Source organism: Erpetoichthys calabaricus, chromosome 5 (assembly GCF_900747795.2).
Source record: "Erpetoichthys calabaricus chromosome 5, fErpCal1.3, whole genome shotgun sequence".
NCBI classification, from domain to species: Eukaryota; Metazoa; Chordata; class Cladistia; order Polypteriformes; family Polypteridae; genus Erpetoichthys; species Erpetoichthys calabaricus.
Genome location: NC_041398.2, coordinates 12661074 through 12687588, shown reverse-complemented (window position 1 = coordinate 12687588; position 26515 = coordinate 12661074). Strand labels below are relative to the sequence as shown.

Below are 26515 nucleotides of genomic sequence, written 5' to 3'. Positions count from 1 at the left end.
TATTGGTGTTTATGCCATATTGCCTAGATTTTCTATGTGCATTAAGATTGGTTATTACAGTATTTATGTTGTGCACTTTTATGGAAGATTTTATTAAACAATTATCATGACCAAGCACAGGAGTGGCATTTCGGAAGGGGTTAAAAGCAGAGATAGATAGTCAAGATAAACGATACACTTAGATACACTTTCTTAGGTTCTATGTAGTTAAACAGTTTCTTAAATGACTGCGTTCTCGAATGTGATGTTCTCATAGACCCTGAATGGCATGATATGAATAAGTCACTTTGTTTTACTGTATTTAAATTTTTTGTAACAGCTTCATCTGATAATGAAAGGTCAGCATTAAGCAATGAATTTAATTTACATAGTCTATAGGTCTCTCCTAACTTGTGTATGTTCTGCATCTCTTCCACAATATTCTGAATTGTTGACACTGGTAAAATAAACTGCCCTTGAAGTTTCATGTAAAATTCACATATGTTTCTTAGATACAAATCTGTAAAATACTGATACCTCCATTACTGTGTCTTCTAAATATGGCTCGCTTGCACTTGCAAAAAAACCTGTTGAGTCAGCTTCAGTTATGCCACTGCATGGCACTTGAGACTGCAAAGGTTTATATGCATCAGTGACATGACCAACTGAGCAACGTCTGTGCTTTCTGGACATGTGTGCACTAAATGATGATTTAACAGTGAAAACACCTTTACAGCCTTTAATTGGACAGTTTACAGTCTGGCCTCCAACAACATGCTCTTTAAGATGTGCCAGAAGATCCGGTAAATGATGGAACTTTCTCTTACACAGTGAAATTGAGCATTTTAAAAGTGTAACTACTGTCTTGTTACTGACCGTTTCAAGAGCATTATGATAATGGTGTCTGTAAAAGTGAGATCTGAATGCAATATATTTTGAGAATGAATGATTGCAACTGTTGCAACACACTTAAAAATGCAGCGTGGGTCATTACGATGAAGCCTGCAATGAATCATGTATCCTTTTAAAGTATGCAAGGACTCGCCACAACTCCTGCACATAAACAAAATCAAAGCACATATAACTAATAATATACAGTTATAAGAAATACAGTATACTGATAAAGAGCTTAACAGTAGGCATGTAATTATGATTTGTGATTTTCCCCAGAAAGGACAGTTTTTACAGCGTGCTTTTGCCGGTTTACACGAACAAAACAACGATTAGTGTATCCCATTTATCTTGAATTAACCAATTGAAGTAAACACACAAATGCAACCTTTAGGGTTAGACAGAATGTATGAATTACCTAAATGTGAAAAGGAAAAAAAAGCTGAAATAACCATTACAAATTTCGCGGCATGGCAATTTGCATCACATTTTTTGGCTACACCACAGTATTCAAAACGGCTCAAAAGTAGACTATAACCCTGAAAAGAATTATAGAAACATTCAAATTCATATAAACATCAATAAGTCAGACTTCCACACTTGATAATACTCACTTTCACTACTTTTTCTCGACACTCTCAAATTGCATTTTCATATACGGAAGGAATATGTAATGGCGCCGCTAAAATGGAATACGTGACAGAAAATTAGATTTTTCAAAATAAATACTTAAGTATTCTATAAAATGTTCTTGTCGCTGGTGACAAAGCACTTGGTTTACTTCGTACATCGATTTTAAACTACTAACTATGGCGACAGTTAACGAAGTAAACTAAATATCATACTATATTATTTCTCAAAGTCATGAAAACACTAGAAAGACTAATACACCAGTCTTCTTCACTTTAGCACAAAATCACAACTTATTTGTTAATGAGGACCAAATTGAACACAGGTGAATTAGAAAAGGCAAAGCATAAAAATAAAACACGCCCTGATGTCTAACTTAATAAATAACCACGTTTTCTACTTAATAAAATAACTAATCGTATCAAACGTTACCATCCAAAGCACATACACTGAAAGATTTGAAAAAAAAAAAAAATCTAGAACATTCGACTTCTAAACTGTGCACGTCATGTACAAGTATGCGCTGTGACCAATCATTTCCAACTGAAGGTAAATAACCGTAATAGATCAGTATACGGTATGCTGAATATTTTGAAGGAAGAAACATGTCGATTGTACAGAATTTTACTGCAAAAAATAATTAAATGTATTGTTTAAGATATGCAGCTAATTTTCAGTTGAATATAAGGTTATTTTCATTTTTTTCAGAAACGGTATTTTACTTTCACCATTCACAGTGTTTTTACCATTAAATTTACAGACATTTTTTACAGTGTAGGCCCCTCTGGTAGCCCACAAACCACAGTTGTTAGTGAGTTAGGAGTGATTGTGACCCCAAGGCTGGCTGATAGAACATTCAAACATTTTGGCCCTAAATGATGTTACTTTGTTGTCCTCCTAAAACATGTGGCCCAGTGAGGCCGGAGCTCGATTGCCACACTCGAAGGTTGGATTCTTCCCAATTTTAAATGAGATAAATGTGAATAATGAATGAGTCGATGTCAGATGGTTGAATACTTCGCACATATGGAGCTGGAGTGTATTCTATGCATGACTGACTTCCACTCCTTTTCTGAGATATTCATTAGAAGGTCCTTTTCCCACCGTATCCTAGGACCCTTAAAGGGGAGATTCTTTGAAATGTTTTTATATGTTGCTGAGATGCTGTCTGACTCCTCAAGACTGTTCCGGATTTCTTCTGGAAAAGAAATGGATGGGAGGTTTGGAAAGTTGGGAAAGTTTTTTGGGTAGATTTTTGTTGTCTGTAGCTTCTGTAAACTTTGCTAATAATAGTGGATCTGACTTAGTTGAAAATGTCTTTATAAAATTCCACTGGTTGCCATCAGGGCCTGTTGTTATCCCACTTTGGAATGAGTTTACATCATCCAGTAGTTCTGAGAGTGTCAGAGGATTGTTCAGTTCCTCATCTGTTGTCTTTGTATTACATCAAAGAACTTCTCAGATTGTGTCTCGTCTTCTTTAAACTGAGTAGAATATAAAGACTTATAGTACTTGCTAAATGTGTGAGTTATATTTTTAGGCTTCATTACTTTATCTCCAGTGGTGCTGGTAATTTCTGTTATTGTGTTGCAATCTTCCTGCTTGTGGATTGCTGAGCTAAGATCTTATTATCCCTCTCTACACGTTCACCATAATGATGTTGTGATTTAAAGATGAGTTTGTCACAGGTGTCTGATCACACTATATAGGTAATCTAACTTAGACACCATTAAAATATTCGACTACGCCACCCAGTTTTATTAAGAGACTGGGAACTCCTGAAATTTACCAGTAATAGCACACAGGTTTCTTTAAATTGGGCGGTGAGTAAACACACAATGAAAGACACAACAGTAATTTAGAAAAAAACAACAGTAAGTTCTATTGTACAAGACAATATAAGGTACATTAAAAAGATAAACGAACATAACAGAACCTAAACATATCAGGAATTAATTTCCTTTTTTTTAAAAGGAAAATACACAGTCCACACTCTAAAAGTCCGTAAAAACAAGAATTGTAGGATACAACCTTTAGTGAGGCAGAGTCCAGTTTGAGCACTGTGTTACCCCAACACTTAATTGTTAATGGATGCACTCTGTTCCCCGGCAGAAGTTGTGTCAAATTGTTGACTCCCTGTCAGCGTCTCTTCGTTGTCCCTTTTTCTTCCACTCTGGGCTCCTTGTGAGGCTGGGACCTAGGCACGCCTCATTCCTCATCTGTCAGCTTCGCTTGGTCCTCTCATGCGGCTTCCCTCTTTCGCTGGACCCACAACTGGCGTCTCCTTGTGGAGCTGTCTCTTCCTCCCTGGAAGTAAATGTTGCTGTCCTTGTGCCTCACGTCATGCCAGCCAGGTACACTTGTCTGCCTGCGAGCCCCTGTGCCCTGTCCGAGTGTCTTGGCAGCATTTCCTGTGGGTTCTCCCTCTTGCCTTCTGCTGGCCAGCAGTTTATATTTACTTCAGCCCCTGCTGTTGTCAGTCCTGGACAAACAGTTTAATCAATGGCACATCTAAATTGCCTAGGTTTAACAATTAATAAAAACACAAGTTAACAAAATGTATGGTTACCAAACATTAATAAGTACAGATATGCTGATTAGGAACCAATATTTCCAAGCCAGATAAATAAAAACATTCTCTAAGGCCAAACTTCAAAGCAGTGACTCCCTTGCAGGACAGCAAATACCATTAATAAGTACAGACAGCCTTTTAACTTCTCACCCCCCCAGTCCCAACAGTGGGTGCCTAATGGAACCACCCAGTGCACAAAAAAATGTAAAAGTGTCCCCCTCTGACAAGTTGTTCAGGTTCTTTTGTTATCAAGAGGTTACATTCTGATTGGAGAGTCTGTCTTATCCTGTTCAATACCTCATTTAGATAGATGGGATATTCGTGATTTATTCTGGACATCGTAATGGTCTTCTGTTGTTCATTCAGGTATTTTACTTTATTAGACTCCACAGCTTAAGGATCTTCACTGTCTGACTGAGTGCAGACTTTACATAATGTACATCTCCATATGTTTTACTTAAGCTTTAATATTTTATCACAAAGTACAGTAAAGGTGTCCATTGGTGGCATCTGCTGAATCACAGATCCACTGTCCTCCATTCACTTCCCTTGTGGAATTTAGCCCTTCTTCCAGTATCTCAGTGGGTTTCTTCCAGTTATTCCAGATCTTCCACCACATCCACACATTTCAGTTTGGTTAACTGGCAGAAACCCCAAATTGGCTTCCATTGTGATCGCTAGTGTAGCTCTGACTTTGTAATGAGCTGGCAGACTGTCTATGGTAGCACACTCTCCGATGCCCAGTTCTGCCGGGATTCATTTATGTGAAAGTTCTCATCCAGCTGACAGAACTCTTCACACCCATTTCTGTGCCTAGACAGACCAAACTTATCCAACCTAATTTATTTAACACAGACTCACATTAAACAGTCCAACACCGTCAAGTTTACTAAAGTACTAAACACAGCCGGTCCAGACCAGTGGGGTGTGAATTTAGTTCAAAGAAAGTAGGCGGGGCACAATGTGTCACTCAACACTGTGTAGTCCAATCCAGACAGAGAGGTGACATCTGAAGAAGTAGAAGTGAAAGAGAGCCAACCTCACAGACCGACCTTCACTTCGGTTTATGTTTCTACGCTCGTCTGCTTTTGTTGTTTCCTCCTAGAATTCCTGATTATTACTGATGCATGAAATCCCCTCTCTACACCAATGATGACTGTGACATTTTCAGCCAGGATTCCTTCCACTAGATGTTGTTCAAAGTCTTGTTTCATGTCTTTTTTGTTTATTTGTTTATGTTAATCTTGATTTGGTTGAGTATCTGCTTTATTCTTTGTATTTGATTTTGTCTTTAAGTTGCCTTTCTTATGGTCCATGTGGTTTGTGTGTGGATCACAAAGAGGTGGACCATCGGCCAATCACCACCTGGAGCTTCCCTTCCGCCTTATAAAACCTGAGGGTCTCCCACAGTTTCATTGTGAATGTGCTCTGTGAGTTTGTCAAGTTCTTGTGTTCTTTTAGCTGTGCCTTATGCTTTGGTGATTTTCTGGATTGTTCAGCCTGTGCTTTATTTTTCAGCTTCTCTCTTTGGATTCTGTTTGGAAACTTTGCTTGTTTTGGATTGGCTTGTTTGTCTGAAAAGAGTGTCTGTGTATTTGGAATACAACTTTATGAAGAATAAATCTTTAATTATATTAAGATTCTATGAGGGTCATTTTCTATCTATCTATCTATCTATCTATCTATCTATCTATCTATCTATCTATCTATCTATCTATCTATCTATCTATCTATCTATCTATCTATCTATCTATCTATCTATCTATCTATCTATCTATCTATCTATCTATCTATCTATCTATCTATCTATCTAATGTCCTCAGTCTTATGTGTGACATAGGCTGAACTTCTGATCACTTTGTCATTTCTGCTCCTCAGCTTTTTACCAAAGTCTTTAAATTGTTCTGCAGTACTGGTGGTCTGATCCATCCTCTTATAATGTATTCACTTAGAACTGGACACATGTGACAATGAAAACTGGATCTTTCATTCCCTACTCCAGCCAGGATCCTATCCACCCAACCAGGGAGGTTTTCCACATCTGTACCAAAAGGCTAAACACCTTATGAGACTCTCTGTATCTGGAGTAAAGCTTCATCTAAATTCCCTAATAAATAAATCCCATATTATCATTTCTTCCTCTTTCTAGGGGCTGGTTAGAAGGTGACCTTATAGGGTTTCTCATCCTTTCCTTCTATCGCAGAGTTATGTGAGTCACTGTCCAGATGTGCAAACATCTGAAAAAAGCAGAACACCTCCAGCTTTTGGATGGTGATCCTGGACAGCAGGCACCTTTTACCTCACATTTACTTCCCACATAGTAACACATAGCTTGGTGTCATCATACAAGTATGAGCCATAGTAATAATAGTTAGTAATAAATCAAAGTTCCTAAATGAAGTAGAAATACATTAAACTCGGAAATAAAGACACAACTCTGAGCTTTACAATGAAGAAGAGATGGAAGAAGGTAAATATGCAATGAGTTTTTTTAAATTTAAGGAAATCTGAAGCCCCTTGACCAACACCTAGACCCTCTTGTTTAATATCTCCATCTCACAGGTCTGACATGGTGACGTCTCACACCCCAAACTAGAATACAACTAATAAAGAAAAGTCTCTGGTCCAGAAATACTTTTATTTTAACACAAGTACCTTCTCACACACAAGTTAACTCCTCTTTACAAATTCTTCTTCTTCTTCTTCTTCTTCTTCTTCTTCTTTATTCCTGGTGTGTGTTGTCCTACTCCACTCCTAACCTCAGGCAGAGCAGGAGATGCCCTTTTTAAAGGCAGACTTTTTTACAAACTATCAGGTCAAATGGAGCCCTCACAAGACAGTAGAGGTGTCCCCAGCAGCTCCTGCCAATGGCTCTCAAGATCCTTCACAAGGAAGCCTTTTATGACTGCGCATCTCATAAAGTCCTGCAGTTTCCTTATTAGTAGCATCAGCAGAGTGATGATGTTACTCGTCATAATGGAGGTAACATATTGTGTGGGAGTCAGTCTGCAAGTGACCTTCCTTCTGCAAATAAAGTACCACCAGTCATGCCAGCCAATTCAAACTGTCCTTCAAAACATTTAAATAACAACAAATGTGCCTCATGATTGGTTATTCGTATCAGGTGACTCAATTCTAAATCTTTATCCTATTTATTCAGATGTCTGTGGTAAGAGAGGTGGAAGAAAATGAGAAGAGCTTCACTACTCTAATACGTTGCATTGAGGAAGCCCACAGGAAACTGACTGAGAGGATCAGAGAACAAGAAAAGAGAGAAACGGAGAAGGCTGAAGGAGTCATGGAGCAACTGGAGAAGGAGATCGAGGAGCTGAAGAGGAGAGAAGCTGACCTGAAGGAGCTTTCAGAGACCAAGGACCATCTCCACTTCCTGCAGGTGAGAGCGACACTTCACAGGGAGTCTGATCAGACTGGGGTGTGTGGGACCTGAGAACATTTAGAGAGAAATTTAAAAGATCTGAGGAGTTTGTACAACATGACAAGAACAGGCCATTCAGCCCAACACAGATCGACTTTTCATATTTCCTTAACATTTCAAATATTCCTTTTACGAATATCTCAAAGTTGTTAACTTCGTGTACATGACAGACAGATGAACATACAGCTGTCTGTGTGAAAAAGTGCATTTCTTATAAAGTGTAAAAGATGACATATAATAATGGATGGTGCCAAATCTTCTGGCAGGCCACCTTCTGATGTCTCCATCCTTAAACTGATGAGATTCAAATACTTCAGCATTTCCTCACAGCTCAGACCCCACAGTCCAGTCTCGTCTCTCATCTCTCATCTTTCTCGTGTGTTTTTCTCTCACACTCCACACAATAGTCCTGATGTCAACTGTGTTTCACAGACATTATGGACATTCTGTTCTTGATTTACACTCCACTGTTGGTCGCTATATAACCCAGCTTGCCGTAGCTTTGTATCTTTTGTATGGTTAATGATGATGATGATGAAGACACAAAGGCTCCAAGGATTGCCTCACAAGTCACACTTCTGAACTGCAGACCTTCAATTCTATAATCATATTACACAGCTTTCTCCCTACATGTGTTAGTCTTTACATTTTATTTAATTTAATTTAATTACGTTTTTCTCAGAACCATAAAAAGCTGAACGTCTTGTTTTGTGTGCCAAGTCAATTCTGGACCCACCTGCCCCCTAAATCCCTTTATCTTGACTCTCCACTCATGGAGTCCTGTGTGAAAAGCTCATTGATAGTTAAGGTTGATAATCTCTGATGCTCCACTACACTCCACCAAATATTCTCTCATAAATAACCAACAAGTCAATGACAGGCATTCTCACCATCTAAACCCACGCTGACTGCCCACCACATTGATCCTTAATTCAGAAGAGCCCCCTCTTATCAGAATTACTTACTTTTTAATGTCTACTTTCTGAAATCTCGTCCCCTCTTCTCTCCTGATTCAGACTTTCTCATCTCGCTGTGTCCTTCCTGCTGATGGAGACTCGCTGAGCTTCACTATCACCGCTAAATTCTCATCTGAGGACCTGAGAAAGGAGCTGTCAGGTCTGACAAAGAGTCTGGAGAAGATCAGCCGGTGGGTCATCATGACATGGACTCCATCAGGTACAGCGTCTGGTGACATTGTGTTTGTTATTGAAGTCCATTAGGAGGACCAGAGTGACAATAAGAAGACACTGATGAAGGCCTGCTCTTTAACATTTATCTGCCATCCTTTGCTGTTAAGTCCTTTTTTCATTTAACTTTGAGATTCTTTTTATTTCCTTTGCTTTGCTCAACTTAAGATTAATGAACAGAAATGTGTTTTAAATGGCTAAGCCGGCTCAGAGCACAAATGAATTGTTTATTTGAGAACAGAGAAGACGTTAATGGAATCAAATTGAGCTCAGCAGCAGTGCTTTATAATATCAGAACATCAAAATCTGCTCCTGCTGTCTTCAGTGTCCATTACATTCTGCTGGATGGAGTCCACGTTAAAAGTTCACGTTCATCCATTTTCAGCTGTGCTCCCCCTGAGCTCTCGTGTTTTATATTCCTGCTGTTGTTTGCTCAGAAGTCGAGTCTCCCACCGACATTTAAAAGGATTTTACAGAAGAAAAGCATTTTATTTGATAAATTGTGATGGTGAAGATAAGCAAATTGGAGGACTGCGTCAGAACTCTGACTAATTGAGGACCACCTGAACATTTCAGTGAGTGCAGCCTTAGAGTAAAACACACTTTATAAATTCTGAATTACGTACGTTTACACATAAAGACAGCGATTTGTTTAAATACAAACTACGGTCAAGTAGCCAAGAGCACAGGGTCCATCCCGGCCGTCCACCACATTAGACATATACTGTATGTGTGTATTGTGAAAATAAGCAGAGAGAGTGGGCACAAAGAGTTGGGGTACCACCCTGAAATACCCCGTTTAATGATGAAGATGAAATAAAAAGCAAAAAGACGGAGCACAATGATGACGTCTGCTGCAATCAAAGGCTGTCAAGTTAATGTCACTTGTGAGTCGGAGCTCCGTCTTCCTCAGTCACAGATCTGTGATGAACACCCACTTCTGGTGACATTTTATAGTGGTGTCACCGAAGAGGCGGAGCTTAATTAGCGGGCTGTGGAAGTGAGGTCACTGGTCTTGTGGCCTGTGAACTCACTGAAGTGATGACATTAGCAGAAGCTGCACCCTCTCGACTCAGGGTGGGATTTCTTAACTAGATGGAGATCTTAAGATGTCCCCAAATGTACCTGCTTGTTATTATGTATAAAATACAGGATATTTATGACATTGCATGTCCGGACAAAAACCAAGAAATGGGGTTCAAGGAACCTTCTGTTGACCTCTGTGAACAAATTTTGGAGGGGAGTAGATCAGAGCAAAGAAATAAAGCCATTTGTAAAATGTGTTCCCAGCAGCACGCAACCTCAAAAATTGGGAAATGGAAGAAGTTTGGAGCCACCAGGACTGAGTAACTGGGAAGGAAGGGCCTTGGTCAGGGAGGAGACCAAAAACCTAAAAGTCAATATAACAGAACTTCAGAAGTCCTCTGCTGAGATGAGAGAAACTGTAGGAGGGATGGCCATCTCAGCAGCGCTCCACAAATCAAGCGTTTATGGTGGAGTGGCCAGGCAGAAGATACACTCGAGTAAAAGACAAATGACAGTCTGAGAGCATCAAGTGAAAGATTCAAAGATCTGATGAGAAAAACATTGAAATCTTTAGAGAAAAGACCAAGCAGGATGTCTGGAGAGGACCAGGCGTTGCTCACCACCTGCCTAATGCCATCTCTACAGTGAAGATGGTGGTGACAGCATCAGGCTATGGGGACAAAATGACAGGTCAGAATTGAGGGGAGGAGAAGTGCAGTCAAATACTGAGAGGACCTTAAAGAAAACCTGTGACCTCAGACTGGGCAATGAATCAACGACCTGAAGAAAACTGCCAAGACAACTTTGGAGTGTCTTTGTGACAAACCTGAGTGTCCTCGAGTGACCAGACTGAGACCCCACAGAACAGGAGAGACCTGAAGATGGCAGTTCACAGACGCTTACCTAGAAATCTAACAGAGTTTGAGAAGATCTGCCAGGAAGAATGGGATCAACTGGCCAAATACAGGAGGGCAAAGCTTGTAGTGACACTGAGTCATGAAGACCACCAAAGGGGCTTCCACAAATACCTGAATTAAGTGTCTGAATACTTCTAGGAAGGAGACGTTTCAGTTTTGATTTGTAATAAATGTGCAGACCTTTCTGAAGACCTGCGCTCACTTTGTCATTATGGTTACTGAGTGTAGACTGATGAGCACAAAGGCACATTAATCCATTTAAAATTAAATCAACAACACGGTAAAGTGTGCAGAAAGTGAGGGGGTCTCAATACTCTCTGACTCCCTGTATATTTATTATTAATATGAATATTCAAATCGACATTTGGTCTAATTTGCCAGCCCTTGTATATTTTATAAATGTTTTATTTGATCTCCTCTGCCTTTGTACTACGTGTTTAAGAACTAAACTAAGATCCCACAATGCCATCTTCACAGTTTCCATTCATCTTCTCTTTTCTTTTTATTTTCAGCTCATGAAGCTCCAGTTTTCACCCTCCAGCCTCCTGAACCTCAGAGCAGAGACGACTTTTTAAAATGTGAGTTTGTGCTTTGACTGAATGGATCATCACAATAAAAATCATTGAAGTTTTAATAGAGCAGGACAGGCTTAGGATATGAAAGTCTGAGTGTTGTGTGACTGAGGGGCTGAGAGTGATGGGGGTCCTGTGACTGGTGCATTATGGGATAGAGAGACTCAGGCAGTGAATCACCAAAGCTGTCTGTTGAACCTGAGTCTTGATGTGTCCAAAAATGTTTAAAAAAGATAAAATAAAACAAAATCCATGTCATGGGGTGCACTTACTTTATCACACGACTGTATATACAGACACAGTATTAGTTTAAAAGTGAAGCACAATTGTATGTGAAATAAGTTAAAGCTGACACAAGTCCTCTTCATCCTCCATTCTTTACTCCACAGAGCAGACACTTTGCTTTGAGTTCTCAACTTCACAAATTTTAAACATTCAAACAAATAAAATGGCAGAGAAAATTATTGGGGGTCCTTAGAATTTCAAAGACCTCACTGGACTGTTGTGACATCTCAAGCTGACTGATTCCTCTAATGAGTGTCACCGGGGTCTTTAGTCACTCAGTCAAGTAAGTCCTCACTCTGCTGTGTTGTGTCCTTGTGTGCCTCACACTGAACGAGGACAAGAGAAGAGGATGAGATGAAGAAGGTCACAGTCAAGGGTGGTCAAGGTGAAGACTACAATACCACCTCCAAAGAGCTTCATGTTCCAGTGAGCACTGCTGCTAATATTCTCAAGATGTTTCGGGGTCCATAGAACTGTAGCCCACCTCCCTGATGAGACCACCAGAGTAAAGCTGACTTCCAATTGAACAGAACGAGAGTTTACATGGTGGGGAAACTGCAGTGTGGTATGTTGGTGAAGACTTTGGAGTTCAAACCCTGAGGTTGTGGGTTCAAATCCCACTACTGACACCACTGTGTGACCTCAGGAAGCCAATTCACCTGCCTGGGCTCTGATTGGACAAAGAAAAGAAAAGGAAACAATGGAATCTGAGATGATGGGAGTCACCTTGGATAAGAATGACAGTCAAATAATAAAAAGAGATGACAGGAAACACACGAAAGAAAGAAAGAGAGAGACAATGACAGATGGGAAAGGCACTATATAATAGATAGATAGATAGATAGATAGATAGATAGATAGATAGATAGATAGATAGATAGATAGATAGATAGATAGATAGATAGATAGATAGATAGATAGATAGATAGATAGATAGATAGATAGATAGATAGATAGATAGATAGATAGATAGATAGATAGATAGATAGATAGATAGATTATAAATAGTAAATACTGACTGCAGCTTTTATACAAATAATTGATGTGGTCGTGAAGTGTGACAGTGGATTGATTTTAAATTTAAGAGGTGGACTGTGACAAAAAAACATGTCATTTAATAAAGCCAGCGGTCAGTGTGGACAGTCCATTAGAACTTTAACCTCAATGGTGACCTTATGTTGTTTATCATAATTTCTGATGACTCTGATGACTTTCAGATGACTGACTTGCCTGTCTTTCACTTTGTTGTCTGTTTCCGTCTTTTTATGATTTAATTTTTAATCCCCACAGATTCTGTCCAATCAGATGAGCTCTTTACTATTAGTGTCTGGTCAGCACAGCTCCTGATTGGCTCTTGTTAATTGTCTGTGTTGTGCTCCGCCCCCTGTCCCGTTACACACTCCCGGATTTCTTCACTCGTTTTCTTTTCTCTCCTTTCAGACTTCTGTCCCCTCACACTGGACATCAACTCGGCACACAGAGAGCTCCGTCTGTCTGAAGGGAACAAGAAAGTGAAACATAAGGAGACAGAAGCCAAATATCCTGATCATCCTGACAGATTTGATTGCTTGCCTCAAGTTCTGTGTAGAGAGGCTCTGACTGGGACTCGCTGTTACTGGGAGGTGGAGTGCAGTGGAGACTTCATGATGATTGGAGTCGCATATAAAGGACTGAGCAGGAAAGGAAGGCGTGATGAGTGCGGCCTTGGAGGCAATGATAAGTCCTGGAGTTTTTGGTGGTCTCATTCCCAGTACTCTGTGTGGCACAGTAACAAGAGGACTGTAATCAGCGCCCCCTACAGCCCGAGAATAGGTGTGTATCTGGACTGGCCTGCTGGCTCTCTGTCATTTTATAGCGTCTCACACACAATGACCCTCCTGCACAGGTTCAACACCTCCTTCACTGAGCCCCTCTATCCAGGGTTTTGTGTTGGTCGTAACTCCAGTCTAACAATCAGCCATCTGACACCATGTGACCACTGACCAGTACTCTCCACCGGTTACTTGATGTCCCCACAAACTCAGGTGTCTTTGTGTTTGTAGTTTGGGGTCAAAATTAATTTTACACTATAGTTGGGGGGGCAGCACCTCTTTGAGTTAATTTGTGGATGAGAATACGGAGCGAGTGCGGCTGTCAGGGTCTCCATTATTATTGGGTCTGAGTAGCCAATCAGATGTGTGTGTCATAGTGAGGGGCGGTGACACCTCAGACATACAAATACGACTGACCAGCAGGGGTCATTGCTGAGCTAGAGCCACATGTCCTTCAGGCTGACACCCCACCTGCTGTGTCCTCTGAGTGTCACTGAATGTCACCTGTTAAGTCAGTCTATATAGCGCCTTTCAGTAGTGCTGCTCCAGCAGGACCACATGCCTGTCTCAGTATCCAGAGCCTCATTCCAGTGACTATTTAGGAGCACAGAGTGACAGAAGTGACTGGAGTGCTGGCCTCTGAACAGACATTCTCTGCCCCTCTATTAGTTACTCCGGTGGTCTGTCACCTCTGAATGAATTCACTGTGAATGTCTAAAGACGAGGACTCACCGCTCAGTCACATGTCGGCCATACTGATGGAGTTTGGTGTTTTACTGAGTCACTTGGTGTCACGTTAGACATTAAACTGCACCTCCTCCTTGTTGTTCCCACTGTCACCCAACCTCAAGGAGACGAGTCAGCTGATTGACTTCACCGTCACTGTCGGTGTCCATAGTGACAATCAGATGTGAAACTTGGGGACACTTTAATCTTTCTACTGACACACACATTCCCAGGATTAATTTACAATTCCCTCAGGAACACCACAAGGAGCGGCGTGTCACCTGAAATCAGTCTGTGTGAAGAAGCCAATGAAGGCCCAGGCTGACAGCCCCCCCACTGTGTATTACAGGCCTCACTAGCAGTTGGCAACTATGACTTCTAAATCTGTCATCTTCATGGAGCCTGAGGGGTTAAAAGAAAGAGGAGAAGGTGAATAAAGAGTGAGGGGTGAGGATGATAGAGAAGAGTGTCAGGGTGATAAAGGGTGAGATGAGTGACCTGAGACAGAGTGAGTCAGATGAGTGTGTCACTTGTGTGTTTGTCAGTTTTGTTCCTCCCTCCTGATTTTCTCCTCTTTTACTCGTCACACACTGATGGCCGTCCTGTGATCACAGATCGTGTTCCTCGTTGATCAAATCCGTATCTCGATGTGTGACTGACGTCTGATTCTTTAAGCACTCGCTCATCAGAAAGGTTGTCACCCGATGAGCTCTTCACTGCTGACCTAAGCCCTGCTGCCCCCTTCTCTCTCCTGTCACCTCGGCCATTGCTTCAGTCCCCACTGTGTGACTTTATAAAGCCACCGGTCTGTCTGGTCACTCAGGTCCTCGTCACAGCTGAACATTGGCAGTCATTCAAACTCTACAGGTTGACAGCCATGTTGTCCAGTCGTCTGATGTTTGTGTTGGTTGAGGTCATCTCCTGCTGACCTTGGGGGCTTTTAGAGCTCAGGATTAATGAAATGGAAATGTCAGTCAGCAGGGTGGGCAGGTGAGCAGGTGGGCACATTCAGGGCAAAATGTCATTTAAAAGTCGATGAGCACACTGGACACATCGCCAGTCACTGATAATCGACTCCACGTCAGCTCCTGTGGCCCTCATCATGTGCTGTCAACTCAGACGCTGGTCATGTGACTTGCACCTTAGTGACATACCTTCAAAAGGGCGACCTCAATTGAGCGTCGAATAAAGGCGAGCTTCAAAAGGATGACCTTCGAAGCGAATTAAATTAATTGTCCTTGATTATGCTAATAGACCGCATCTCAAATATCTACGTGGCATTGCACATAATCTACAGCTTCAAGTGTAACTTGCTTTCACCTTTTTATACATTCAGTCATTGCCTTAATCGAATTTTCTGTAATTTTGAAAACAACGAAATATAGAGAGCTTTAGAAATAGTTCGTTAGAAGTTCATGCATTAATTAATTGGATGTCTTAATATTCTTGCTTTCACCTTTTTATATGTTCCATCATTGCCTTGATCTAATAAATTTTCTGTAATTTTGTTGCGTTTGCCTTTATTCGCTGCACCCAATTGACGTCACCCTTTTGAAGGTCGCCTTTATGTGCGCGCCCTTATTGACGGATACCGTTTGGTGAGATCTAAAATATATTCAGAATATCGACATCACCTTGAAGTACAGTTTGGTTTTATAATAATTAATGTGTAAAAGAATACTTATTTTAGATTAATCTTTAGTTAATTATGATTAGGTGTTACATTCACAGAGATAAATGACCTGTTAATGCTTTTCAGTTTGTAAAATTTAAATTGCTTATTAATCTAAAAAGATTAAAACACACATAAAAATAAAATATGGATGACTGTTATTTGTCAAATCCGTTCATTTGGTAACTATTGATTTGTAAATTCCGCATATCATATCTCATATTTTGAATGTTCTGATCATATTAAGACTTCTTATTTATGAATAATCCTCTTTAATAAAAGGACAAATGTCTGTGTGTCTGTCTGTGTATCTGTCCAGTCACTTTGTCTCTGTCTTTCCAACAGATGGTGCTTCACAAACATTAGCTCTGCTTTTATGACTCCCATGCTAATCAACATCATCCAGTTACAGAGCCGCAGCACCAGACGTCACCACTGATATCGGCCAGCAGTTTAATGACAGAATGTGTGTTAGTGTGAGTGTGATTAGTGGGCACCATACCAGCCTGTAATCCTCCCTGCTGGCACACAACTGCTGGTCCAGACCTGCGGCAGTTTGTTGTGCTTCAGCTCTGCAAACTGAAAGGCAAATAACAGAATAATAAGCATTGAATTTGTCATTCCAACAGATGGCACATCACAAACATTTGTATTAATACTATTACAAACATTTGTGATACACCATCTGTTGGAACGAAAATTGCAATTCATTTTATTACTAAAAGGATTTCAAAATACATTCCCACTGATGGTGCACTGCAAACATTAACATTGAGATCTACGTTGATTATTTAGAATTCAAACCACCTTTGACATGTAGCACAGCTAGTTTTGTAATAATGTGCAAAAGTTATAAAAAATATATATAAATTAAATGAAAATGGAGAATGCAGCAAAAAATATGGTGATGGCATATGAATGTTTAATTCTTTCATTCGCTGAAATGAAGCTAATTATTGAGGCCGATGAGTGTTGCTCCCCAGTCTGAGTGTTTGTGTCCTGCTGTGTGTGTTTGTCCCCGTGTGTGTCCATGTGACACATGATAGTCTGCTGTGACGAGGTGAGTGGTCCCTGTGACTCCAGTCTGACCCCACACTTTTAATATCAGCTGCTAATAAATCCTGACATTAAACTTATTAGGTACACTTCTTAAACACTTTTAGTTTTATCCCCTCATAATATTCAAGTGATGTCTCCTTGCATTCTGTACGCACTGCTGGTATTATGTGAGGAGTCAAAGCTGCTGTAGTTCTGCTAAGATGTGGATTAGCAATAAGAAGAGACGGCTACTTCAGTCACCTCTCGAAGGGCAGCATTTTATATTCAGACTTGCTTCAATCGACACCAAGTGTGCGTCTCTGCAGTCTGGAGCCTCCACCATGGAGATCCAAGTAGGTGGCGTTGACTCCACTGGGCGCCAACTGGAAGGAACTTGGAGTTCAAAACACTAAAGAGGCCTGCAATTCTCCACTATGCCCACTAGAGGGGGGTGTACTGTCATATTAGCCAAACTCTGTCGTAATAATGAGGTAGCAAGTCATATAATTATGATATGATAAGTCATAATAATATAATAATAATGATCAAGTGCCAGTGATCTGCTATTACTATTAACAGACTTGCATTTAATTTGGTTCTGCTTCTTTAGCAACGTGAGACTCGCAGTCAGATTAGCTGGATTCAATTAACACATTTTGTGGGTTGTGTTAAGTAGTGAGAAGTCAAGTAAAATGACACCTTTTATTGTATAACTAAAAAAAAAGTTACAATATGCAACCTTTCGAAGGAACTCCGGACCTTTCTTCAGGCAAGATGTAATAAAAGAAAATAATTATCGCTGATATTTTAACGTGATATCGGAGATTATCCAGCAGCTCAAGTTCTTATAGATTTGCGCCACTCGTCCAGCTCAAGTGCACCTTCTTGTTTAGCCGACTTTCTCTTTCCAAGCCATCCCATAATAGTCACAGACACTCCCTCTGTAGATGTCGCTCTCTCCTCGGTGTCTCCATCACTGATGTTATCCTTGATCGTTTCTCGGCGCTCCTTAAATCTCCCGAGTGTGCGCATATAACCGTGGACTGTCTCAGCCCGTCTTGTGTTAATGGCGGACACTTTGAGATCGCAGCACCGACTGAGCCTCGACTGTAAGCAGACGGCTATTCACGTGAGGCTCACTCCGCTAAGTCTCAGTGTGACACGCGCGCTTCACGGAATGCCCGACTGGTTTAGTCCGGTGCGGCGCTTTGAGATCAGCGGGAGCGCGCACTGCAGGGAGGTGGGGGGTGAAGGCGGAGCGCAGGTTTGGTCCGCACGTTGAACTGCACCTTCAGGTTATTACAATTGACCGGGCAGGTTATGAGATCGCAGGTGACTTCAGTTTGAAAGACACAAATACAAACACACGTCATCAACTTCAGAGTGTGACAACGACGATACAATTTACAGGTGCTGTTCATAAAATGTATTTATTTATTTTTGTGCACTGCACTTCTGGGGGGTATTTTTCGTACGTCGCTTAAACCATCCGAGATCAGGTGCCTCATCTTGAATGTGTTAATGCCAGTGAAACTCATCCAGATAGGTCGGTTTTTCAAACGCAGCCGTGTATTATATTAGTGTAGCTGGATCTAATTATACGAGATGAATGCGCGCGCCCGCGTTGAGTGAAAAGCCCATATATATTGAGTCTAGAAAACATGATCAGCAAGTCTTTGATAGGCTGTAACAAAATGATGAAAGAATTGGTGCATTTTTTTTTTCACACATGCGGCGCAAGACCTTTTATTCGAAGGACGTGAAGAATTTCAAGATTTAATATGCACAAGCGGTAACACTGCAAAAGCAGCCCAAACCAGAAAAGACAGCTGGCAAAAAGTGGCCGACAAATTAAACGCTAAGTAGTGTACATTGTACTTAGTGAATGCAGTGTTTCATTTTCTATGTGTCAGATTAATTGTTATTTAATATGTTATAATTCCAGATCAAACGTGAGCACAAGGAGAACATGGGAACAGGTTAAAGTAAAGTATAAGAATATTCTTCAAACTGGTAAATATTGGTATATAACTATTTGAAGAATTGTTGACATAAATAATCATATATAATATAAAAAACATTAATTGTAAAGCTAATAAGAAGGCAGACAAGCAAAAAACAGCTGGAGGTCCACGCGGTCCAGACCTAACCCCTGCAGAAGAGTTGGCTCTCCAGCAAAATGCCCATCGCCCTGTTTGTGAGGGCATTCCAGGGGGAAGCTCCTCCTCAGAACCAGTGGCAGGATGCAGTGGTCACTTCATTTCAGGTAAAGGATGGTCTTTGCATATTTGTCCTCCATGTGTGCTATAGGTATGTTCCATATAGCCCTCTTTTCTGTTGGGTCAGTTGCAGGGAATGTCCTATCCCTTGAACCTGTGTCTGACCAACAAGATATTAACGAAGGTCAAATATTTCATGATGACACACTGTCTGATTATTCATCAGGAGGAGAGGTACATTTTCCAAATAATGTTTGATCAAACTCCACTCTGATCAGTTCCATGTGCCCCAATTACATTTGGAAATCCTGGTAATGAGAATGTTAGGCTGATTGTGAGATTCTTTATTGAACTGTGTGTGTTTTACCTGTGTATTACCTACCTGCAATGGCATGAAACGCCTCTTTTATTGTCTGCACACGCAGGTGTCCAGGAAACACAATGAAAACCCGAAGGAAATATTTCAGAGCCAAACAGACTTTACGAATTGCCTGGCAAACTGCACTTTTAGTTAGATTTTCCGCATCGCCTACAGTATATAAAAAAGTGCCGCTTGTAGAAAACCTCAAAGCAATGCCTACTGTCTGTGTGGTTGTGAGAGCCCGACTTCGCCGAGTTTGACTTCGAATATACGGAGCTAATAAATCTTTGAGGTACAATATTCCCCCTCGGCTAAAGCGGTATCTTTCGTACAGAATTTCCTCCGGGGGCAATAAAGGATCTTACCGATCGCGCAAAACCCTCTCTATATGAAATTCACTTCTTATAATTTGCGCACCGATATCAATTGGTCACTCATTCATGAACGGTGAAGCCCTGACTGGATGACTTCCACGCACCGTCACTGATCACGTGTGTAAACTAATCCTTGTTTACGTAGAACAAACCTGCTCCAAGCAGTCTGAGGATTAGGATGTGCTGCTATGACAACACTTCCAGCAAGAGTTTAGAAAAACCGAACCGTCAACAATTACATCGGGCTAAATGTTTAATCCACGTACGAAAAATACCCCCCAGGTCTGTTAATATCGATATGGGCTGCGATAATCATCACTCTAAATATTCACACATATATTAATCACACATGTTTATATGTCATCAACACGTCATTTATGTGTGTGTGCGTGTGTGACCGCATCCCACAGTAAGGTGTACTTGGGCATGCGGAACAAGAAAAGTGTGACGAAGATCAGAGAATCTGCGCAGACCCTGTGTACCTGGCCTGTACCACTACACTCACAGTCTTCGAAGCGCCTGCCTCCCTTCCTTCTTTCACATAATGGTATGATCCTAATCTGTCTATGCTTGTGATTGTCAGCTTGGTGTACACATCAAAATAAAGTCCCGTCCCTGCCTGCATGGATTCACCGCGGCTGAAGACTCTGCTCTCTCCGACGGGATTCGGCTCTTTTCGTTCACTACAAAGAATCGGCTCTTAGAGGCGAACGACACATCACGACACGCGGTCATTTACACGAATACCACAGAGCCGATAGTCCACATACTCGGTGTGATTTTTCTACCATAAACAGTTGTAATAAACAAATTTGTTTTTATAAATAACTTCTTCGATTTCCATTTTTTCTTCGCGACCACCTTCTAGATATCTTGCTCCCCACAGGTTGAGCCACACTGCTATAAGGCTAAAACAAATGGCAACTGTGCCAGTAAGCAGCAGCGCGCAGCTTCACTGATGAAGGCCAAACTGCGGACAGCCTCGACACAGAGCTTCATGCTCTGAAGAAAGAAAATAGACAAGCCTTTAACAACTGATTAAATACGCTAACTTATATGTTCTGCTGTAACTTTATTTATTATCATTAGGACATACAAAGAGACATTGGCATATAAACCTAAATGCTAATCTAAAATATTTCAGTGTTCTCATATAAAAGCCTGCAAGCGGACATCGATGAGCGGTGAAAGGTCCGTAACCTTCAATAATCAGCTCTTAACCCGTATATACAGTAGCTCAGACTAGGTAGATATCAGAATATATTTTATTTTAACGTTATTGCCCAAAGTATTACTAAGTCCTAATAAATCTAAATGCCTTTAAGTTCTTATATGTTTGATGTGCCAGCCTAAGAGCCTACCCAGTACTCACACAGCCAAAGGCGCTGCCTGCAGTTTGTTTGTCTTCTGTCAGTGAGCGGCTCAGCACCGGCGTTCACAAAACAAGATCTGCCTGTGAAAAGTCTGGCAGGCCAGGGCCCTTCTGCTGGAATAAATGGTGTCCTTTTAAAGTTACCTCAGGACAACACTTTACATAGCTAATAGCACTAAAACTAATAATAAACACTAGCCGACGCCCGCCGTAACATACGGCGGTGTAAGAATAGGAACGAAAAACGGTGAGAAAGTAATTGAGAAATCAAGAAGAAAGAAATACTTCTTGAAAGACGCAGTTGTAAATAGGTGTTTTGCTGGAGACGACAGATAATGAGTCAAAAGATCTAACCCTAGAAAAAGCCACGTACGGCTGACCGTGGCTGGACTGGTTCTTGTAGATTAACGCGAATCTTTGCAAACGTTTGTCCTTGGGACTTGTTGATAGTCATGGAGAAGGCGAATCTGAGTGGGAATTGTGTGCGTTTAAATTTAAAAGGGAGATTGGTGTCGGAAGGAAGGAGAGAGATTCTGGGAATGAAGATTGTTTCAGAATTTTGGATAGCGATCAGTTTGCACTCAATAATATGTGTATGTATTCAGGTAATGATGAGTCTTGTTCCGTTGCAAAGACCTTTTGATGTCATAATATTTCAGAGGAGCTTAACTTCGGCTCCCACCTTTAGATGAAGGATATGGGGAGGCATGCCAGTTGGTGTGAGGGTGTGTAAAAACTCCTGTGGGTACGTTAGTTGATCGTTAGGATCGTCACTGACGTCTGTATCTACACTCTTGAAGGTCACTTTTTCACCCTGTATAAGATCAAGAACTTTGTTGTTAACATGTAGAGAATCGTCATTTGTGACGCTCAGTATTACTCTTGCAGCAAGTTCTTTGGGAGTCACAGTCAAGAAATTAATATCACTGTACAGTTGAGCAACTGGCTCTTGTTGTTGTGGTAGACATTGACAAGGTAGTTCTGCCGTGTCTCCAGTTTTACCTTCCTCAACTTGAAGAAGCCATTGAACAAATTGAGTTTCACTATCGAGAGCTCTCATATGTTTTGTGAGTTTTAGGACATTCATTTTGTTCCACAGCTGGTGCTTGTTGATGCAAGAGGCAACAGTGAGGGCTCGAGAACCACAGAAGATAACAGGCAGTATTTGGCGGAAATCTGCACCGAGAAGAATGGTTTTATTACCTAAAGGTGCATTTTTGTGAGTGAGATCTCACAGTAGTCTGTCAACAGCTTGAAATGCATAACAATGTGTCATTGGTGCTTCATCCCAGATGATCATTTTCTCTTCAAGTATATTATTGGCATTGTTGGTATTTGGCTTCACGTTGCAGGTTGATGTTGGTGTGATTTGAAGAGGTATTTTGAACACAATGTTCATTACGGCCGCCAGGTAGCAAAGTTGCTGCGATTCCAGTTGAAGCAACCACTATTGCCACGTCTCCTCTACCTCTCACAGAATGAATGAGGGTTTTGTATACAAAGGTCTTGCCTGTTCCTGCAGGGCCGTAGAGAAAGAAACAGTTCTTGGAATGAACAGGTGGATTGTATATTGCCTGCAGTACTGTTGTACGACTGTTCACTGATCGTCGTTGAGTTGTTGTGTATAATCTGAAGCTACTTTTTGTTCGTGGAGAATGTCAACACAGGTTGGAGTATAAGGTGGGATGAATTCGGTGACTGGGAGATGAAATTGTTGAAGAGTCATACCATAGCACTTGAGTATTTCATTAATTTCTGAGAGAGCGTACATTGGGGCAGTGTCAGTGGAATATTTAGTAAACAGGTCTTCGCAAATTGCCAGTTTATGTGTTTGCCATAAGTCCGGGACGTTGACAGGTTCCCCAAAGGCACAAATGATAGCGAAGAGTTATCTCATATGTATGGGCATCTTAGTTTGTGTAGCTTCATAAAGAGTGTCGTGCCAAATCTTGTCATCGTTAAGGAGACCTAACTCTTGACATGCTGCTTTAAATGATCTGCATATGTTTCCATTTATGGTTCTAAGCTCCTGGAAAGTAGTAGCTCCTGGAAACCATGTTAAGAGGGTGCGTAAGTAGTAGCATTCAGAGTCTTGAATAGAGACAATTGGCATTCTACCTATAGCGTTACTTTCAGAGCCGTCGCTTCCACACGTGAGGCTTGGAATTGAAAGTATAAAAGTGTGGAATGTCTATATAGTGGAGTGATTTCGCATGAGTATCCATCTTATTCAGGTCAAACCAGGCTGTTAGCATGGTTTTTCTCGTTGCTTCTCGATTTAAGGTTTCTTCTTCGAGACCTTCACTAAACAGGACAGTTTGTTGTTCGTGAAGATGGACAGGTAATTGTATAATTGTGTGAGATTTGTCTGACATACTCTACTCATTAAGACACCACATAGCTTCTGGAGCACTAACATATCTTCTGTCCAAGAAAGTCGTGATTTCATCATGAACCAAGTCATCGTTAGCATGTTCTTGCTGTAAGGTAACAGAAGCTGCATCGTAACCTTTGTGAACATATTTGTAGAGATATTTGATGGACTTTATAGATGACCAAACTTCGAAATTAATATGTGCATTGAATTTTTTACTCAACCAAGGGTTGTACGGAACTATCCATCGATTATCAATTATAAACTTGCCTATTTGTGCAGTTGGTCCTTCTCTTCTGCAGTAGATTGGGTACCCGTTAATGTTTTCTTGTGTGTGTTCCTTGTAATCTGTCGGGAATCGCTTGGTGCAAGTACCATCCTTCATGCACAATGCTGTTGGGTTACCTGCTGTACCGCATGGTCCATGTGCCATGCATTTAGTAACAATTTCAAATAACTTCAGGTCAGTGTCAGGGTTAGGGAGTTCAGCAGTGACATATTTATCAATGTCATCTTTGGTTCTTATTTTAGAATTATTGTGAAGAGTAAACAGCATGATGGCATGAGGAAGGCCACACTTCTGAAATTCGATTACATAAATATAAGAGATAACAACCCCAAAAAGATGTTGTTGTAGAATGTCTCTAAGTAATTCCTGCAGCTTAATCCAAAAGACTCGTACTACAATCTCAGGTCTGTGCTCCGGTCTTTGGGTATCCGACAGTGCATGTAGAATTTCCGGCCAAGCAGGATTACATGTGAAAGTGATAAATAAATCAATCAGGCTTTCCGAATTTACGTACTATGGCCATGGCATCCTGATAGTTTTGTTGCATGTACTGTATCTTGGACTTCCTGGAAATGTGGACGGTAATATGATCATTTTGCCAACACCTGCGTTGTTATTTTCAGTCTTTACTTGCAGTGTGTCTGATAGTCCTTTGTATTGTTCCACACGCAGATCTTGTTGATGTAATCTGAGATAGTTGAGACGTGTGCCCTCTGTTTTAACATACGCATCTACGACATACTGTTGGAATAGTTTGCCGCTGGAGTGCAAAATCCATCCACCCATCCATCCTCTTCCGCTTATCCGAGGTCAGGTTGCGGGGGCAGCAGCTTGAGCAGAGATGCCCAGACTTCCCTCTCCCCGGCCACTTCTTCTAGCTTTTCCGGGAGAATCCCAAGGCATTTCCAAGCCAGCCAGGAGACATAGTCCATCCAGCGTGTCCTGGGTCTTCCCCGGGGCCTCCTCCCGGTTGGACGTGCCCGGAACACCTCACCAGGGTGGCGTCCAGGAGGCATCCTGATCAGATGCCCAAGCCACCTCATCTGACTCCTCTCGATGCGGAGGAGCAGCGGCTCTACTCTGAGCCCCTCCCGGATGACTGAGCTTCTCACCCTATCTTTAAGGGAGAGCCCAGACACCCTGCGGAGGAAACTCATTTCAGACGCTTGTATTTGCGATCTCGTTCTTTCAGTCACTACCCATAGCTCATGACCATAGGTGAGGGTAGGAACATAGATCGACTGGTAAATTGAGAGCTTTGCCTTATGGCTCAGCTCCTTTTTCACCACGACAGACCGATGCAGAGCCCGCATTACTGCGGACTGATCCGCCTGTCGATCTCACGCTCCATTCTTCCCTCACTCGTGAACAAGACCCCAAGATACTTGAACTCCTCCACTTGGGGCAGGATCTCGCTACCAACCCTCAGAGGGCACTCCACCCTTTTCCGGCTGAGGACCATGGTCTCGGATTTGGAGGTGCTGATTCTCATCCCAGCCGCTTCACACTCGGCTGCGAACGGATCCAGAAAGAGCTGAAGATCACGGCCTGATGAAGCAAACAGGACAACATCATCTGCAAAAAGCAGTGACCCAATCCTGAGTCCACCAAACCGGACCCCCTCAACACCCTGGCTGCGCCTAAAAATTCTGTCCATAAAAGTTATGAACAGAATCGGTGACAATGGGCAGCCCTGGCGGAGTCCAACTCTCACTGGAAACGGGTTCGACTTACTGCCGGCAATGCGGACCAAGCTCTGGCACTGATCGTACAGGGACTGAACAGCTCTTATCAGGGGGTCCGGTACTCCATACTCCCGGAGCACCCCCCAAAGGATTCCCCGAGGAACACGGTCGAACACCTTTTCCAAGTCCACAAAACACATGTAGACTGGTAGGGCGAACTCCCATGCACCCTCCAGGACCCTGCTAAGGGTATAGAGCTGGTCCAATGTTCCGCGACCAGGAAGAAAACCACACTGTTCGTCCTGAATCCGAGGTTCGACTATCCGACGGACCCTCCTCTCCAGAACCCCCGAATAGACTTTTCCAGGGAGGCTGAGGAGTGTGATCCCTCTGTAGTTGGAACACACCCTCCGGTCCCCCTTCTTAAAGATGGGGACCACCACCCCAGTCTGCCAATCCAGAGGCACTGACCCTGATGTCCATGCGATGTTGTAGAGACGTGTCAACCAAGACAGCCCTACAACATCCAGAGCCTTGAGGAACTCCGGGCGTATCTCATCCACCCCCAGGGCCCTGCCACCAAGGAGTTTTTTGACCACCTCGGTGACCTCAGTCCCAGAGATGGGGGAGCCCACCTCTTAGTCCCCAGGCTCTGCTTCCTCATTGGAAGGCATGTTAGTGGGATTGAGGAGGTCTTCGAAGTACTCCCCCCACCGACCCACAACGTCCCGAGTCGAGGTCAGCAGCGCACCATCCCCACCATATACAGTGTTGACACTGCACTGCTTCCCCTTCCTGAGATGCCGGATGGTAGACCAGAATCTCCTCGAAGCCGTCCGATAGTCGTTCTCCATGGCCTCCCCAAACTCCTCCCACGCCCGAGTTTTTGCCTCAGCAACCACCGAAGCCGCATTCCGCTTGGCCTGCCGGTACCTATCAGCTGCCTCCAGAGTCCCACAGGACAAAAGGGACCAGTAGGACTCCTTCTTCAGCTTGACAGCATCCCTCACCGCCGGTGTCCACCAATGGGTTCGGGGATTGCCGCCACGACAGGCACCGACCACCTTACGGCCACAGCTCCGGTCAGCCGCCTCAACAA

At 42.1% G+C, this 26515-nt stretch overlaps 1 protein-coding gene and 1 long non-coding RNA gene across 10 annotated transcripts in view; one reads left to right on the top strand and one right to left on the bottom strand.

Annotated features, from left to right (window-relative positions):
• Window positions 1-26515, bottom strand: part of LOC127527858 (uncharacterized) — a 687118-nt gene that overhangs the window by 119083 nt on the left and 541520 nt on the right. The window contains exon 5 of one of the 6 annotated variants that reach the window (XR_007935012.1): window positions 13778-13995. The exons of 3 other annotated variants lie outside the window; for them this stretch is intronic. This is a non-coding gene — a long non-coding RNA (uncharacterized LOC127527858). 2 more of the 6 variants (XR_007935006.1, XR_007935011.1) reach the window with 2 other exon arrangements.
• Window positions 1-26515, top strand: part of LOC114643665 (tripartite motif-containing protein 16-like) — a 484979-nt gene that overhangs the window by 102759 nt on the left and 355705 nt on the right. The window contains exons 5-7 of one of the 4 annotated variants that reach the window (XR_007934976.1): window positions 8625-8684; window positions 11151-11216; window positions 12936-13117. Coding sequence is in view for 1 of the 4 variants with exons in the window: in XM_051927889.1 (XP_051783849.1) it covers window positions 7467-7505 (39 nt within the window). In the remaining 3 variants the exon portion in view is untranslated. Of the gene's footprint in view, window positions 1-7466; window positions 7506-8624; window positions 8685-11150; window positions 11217-12935; window positions 13118-13818; window positions 13968-26515 lie in introns of those variants that run through there. The other 3 variants (XR_007934977.1, XR_007934978.1, XM_051927889.1) reach the window with 3 other exon arrangements.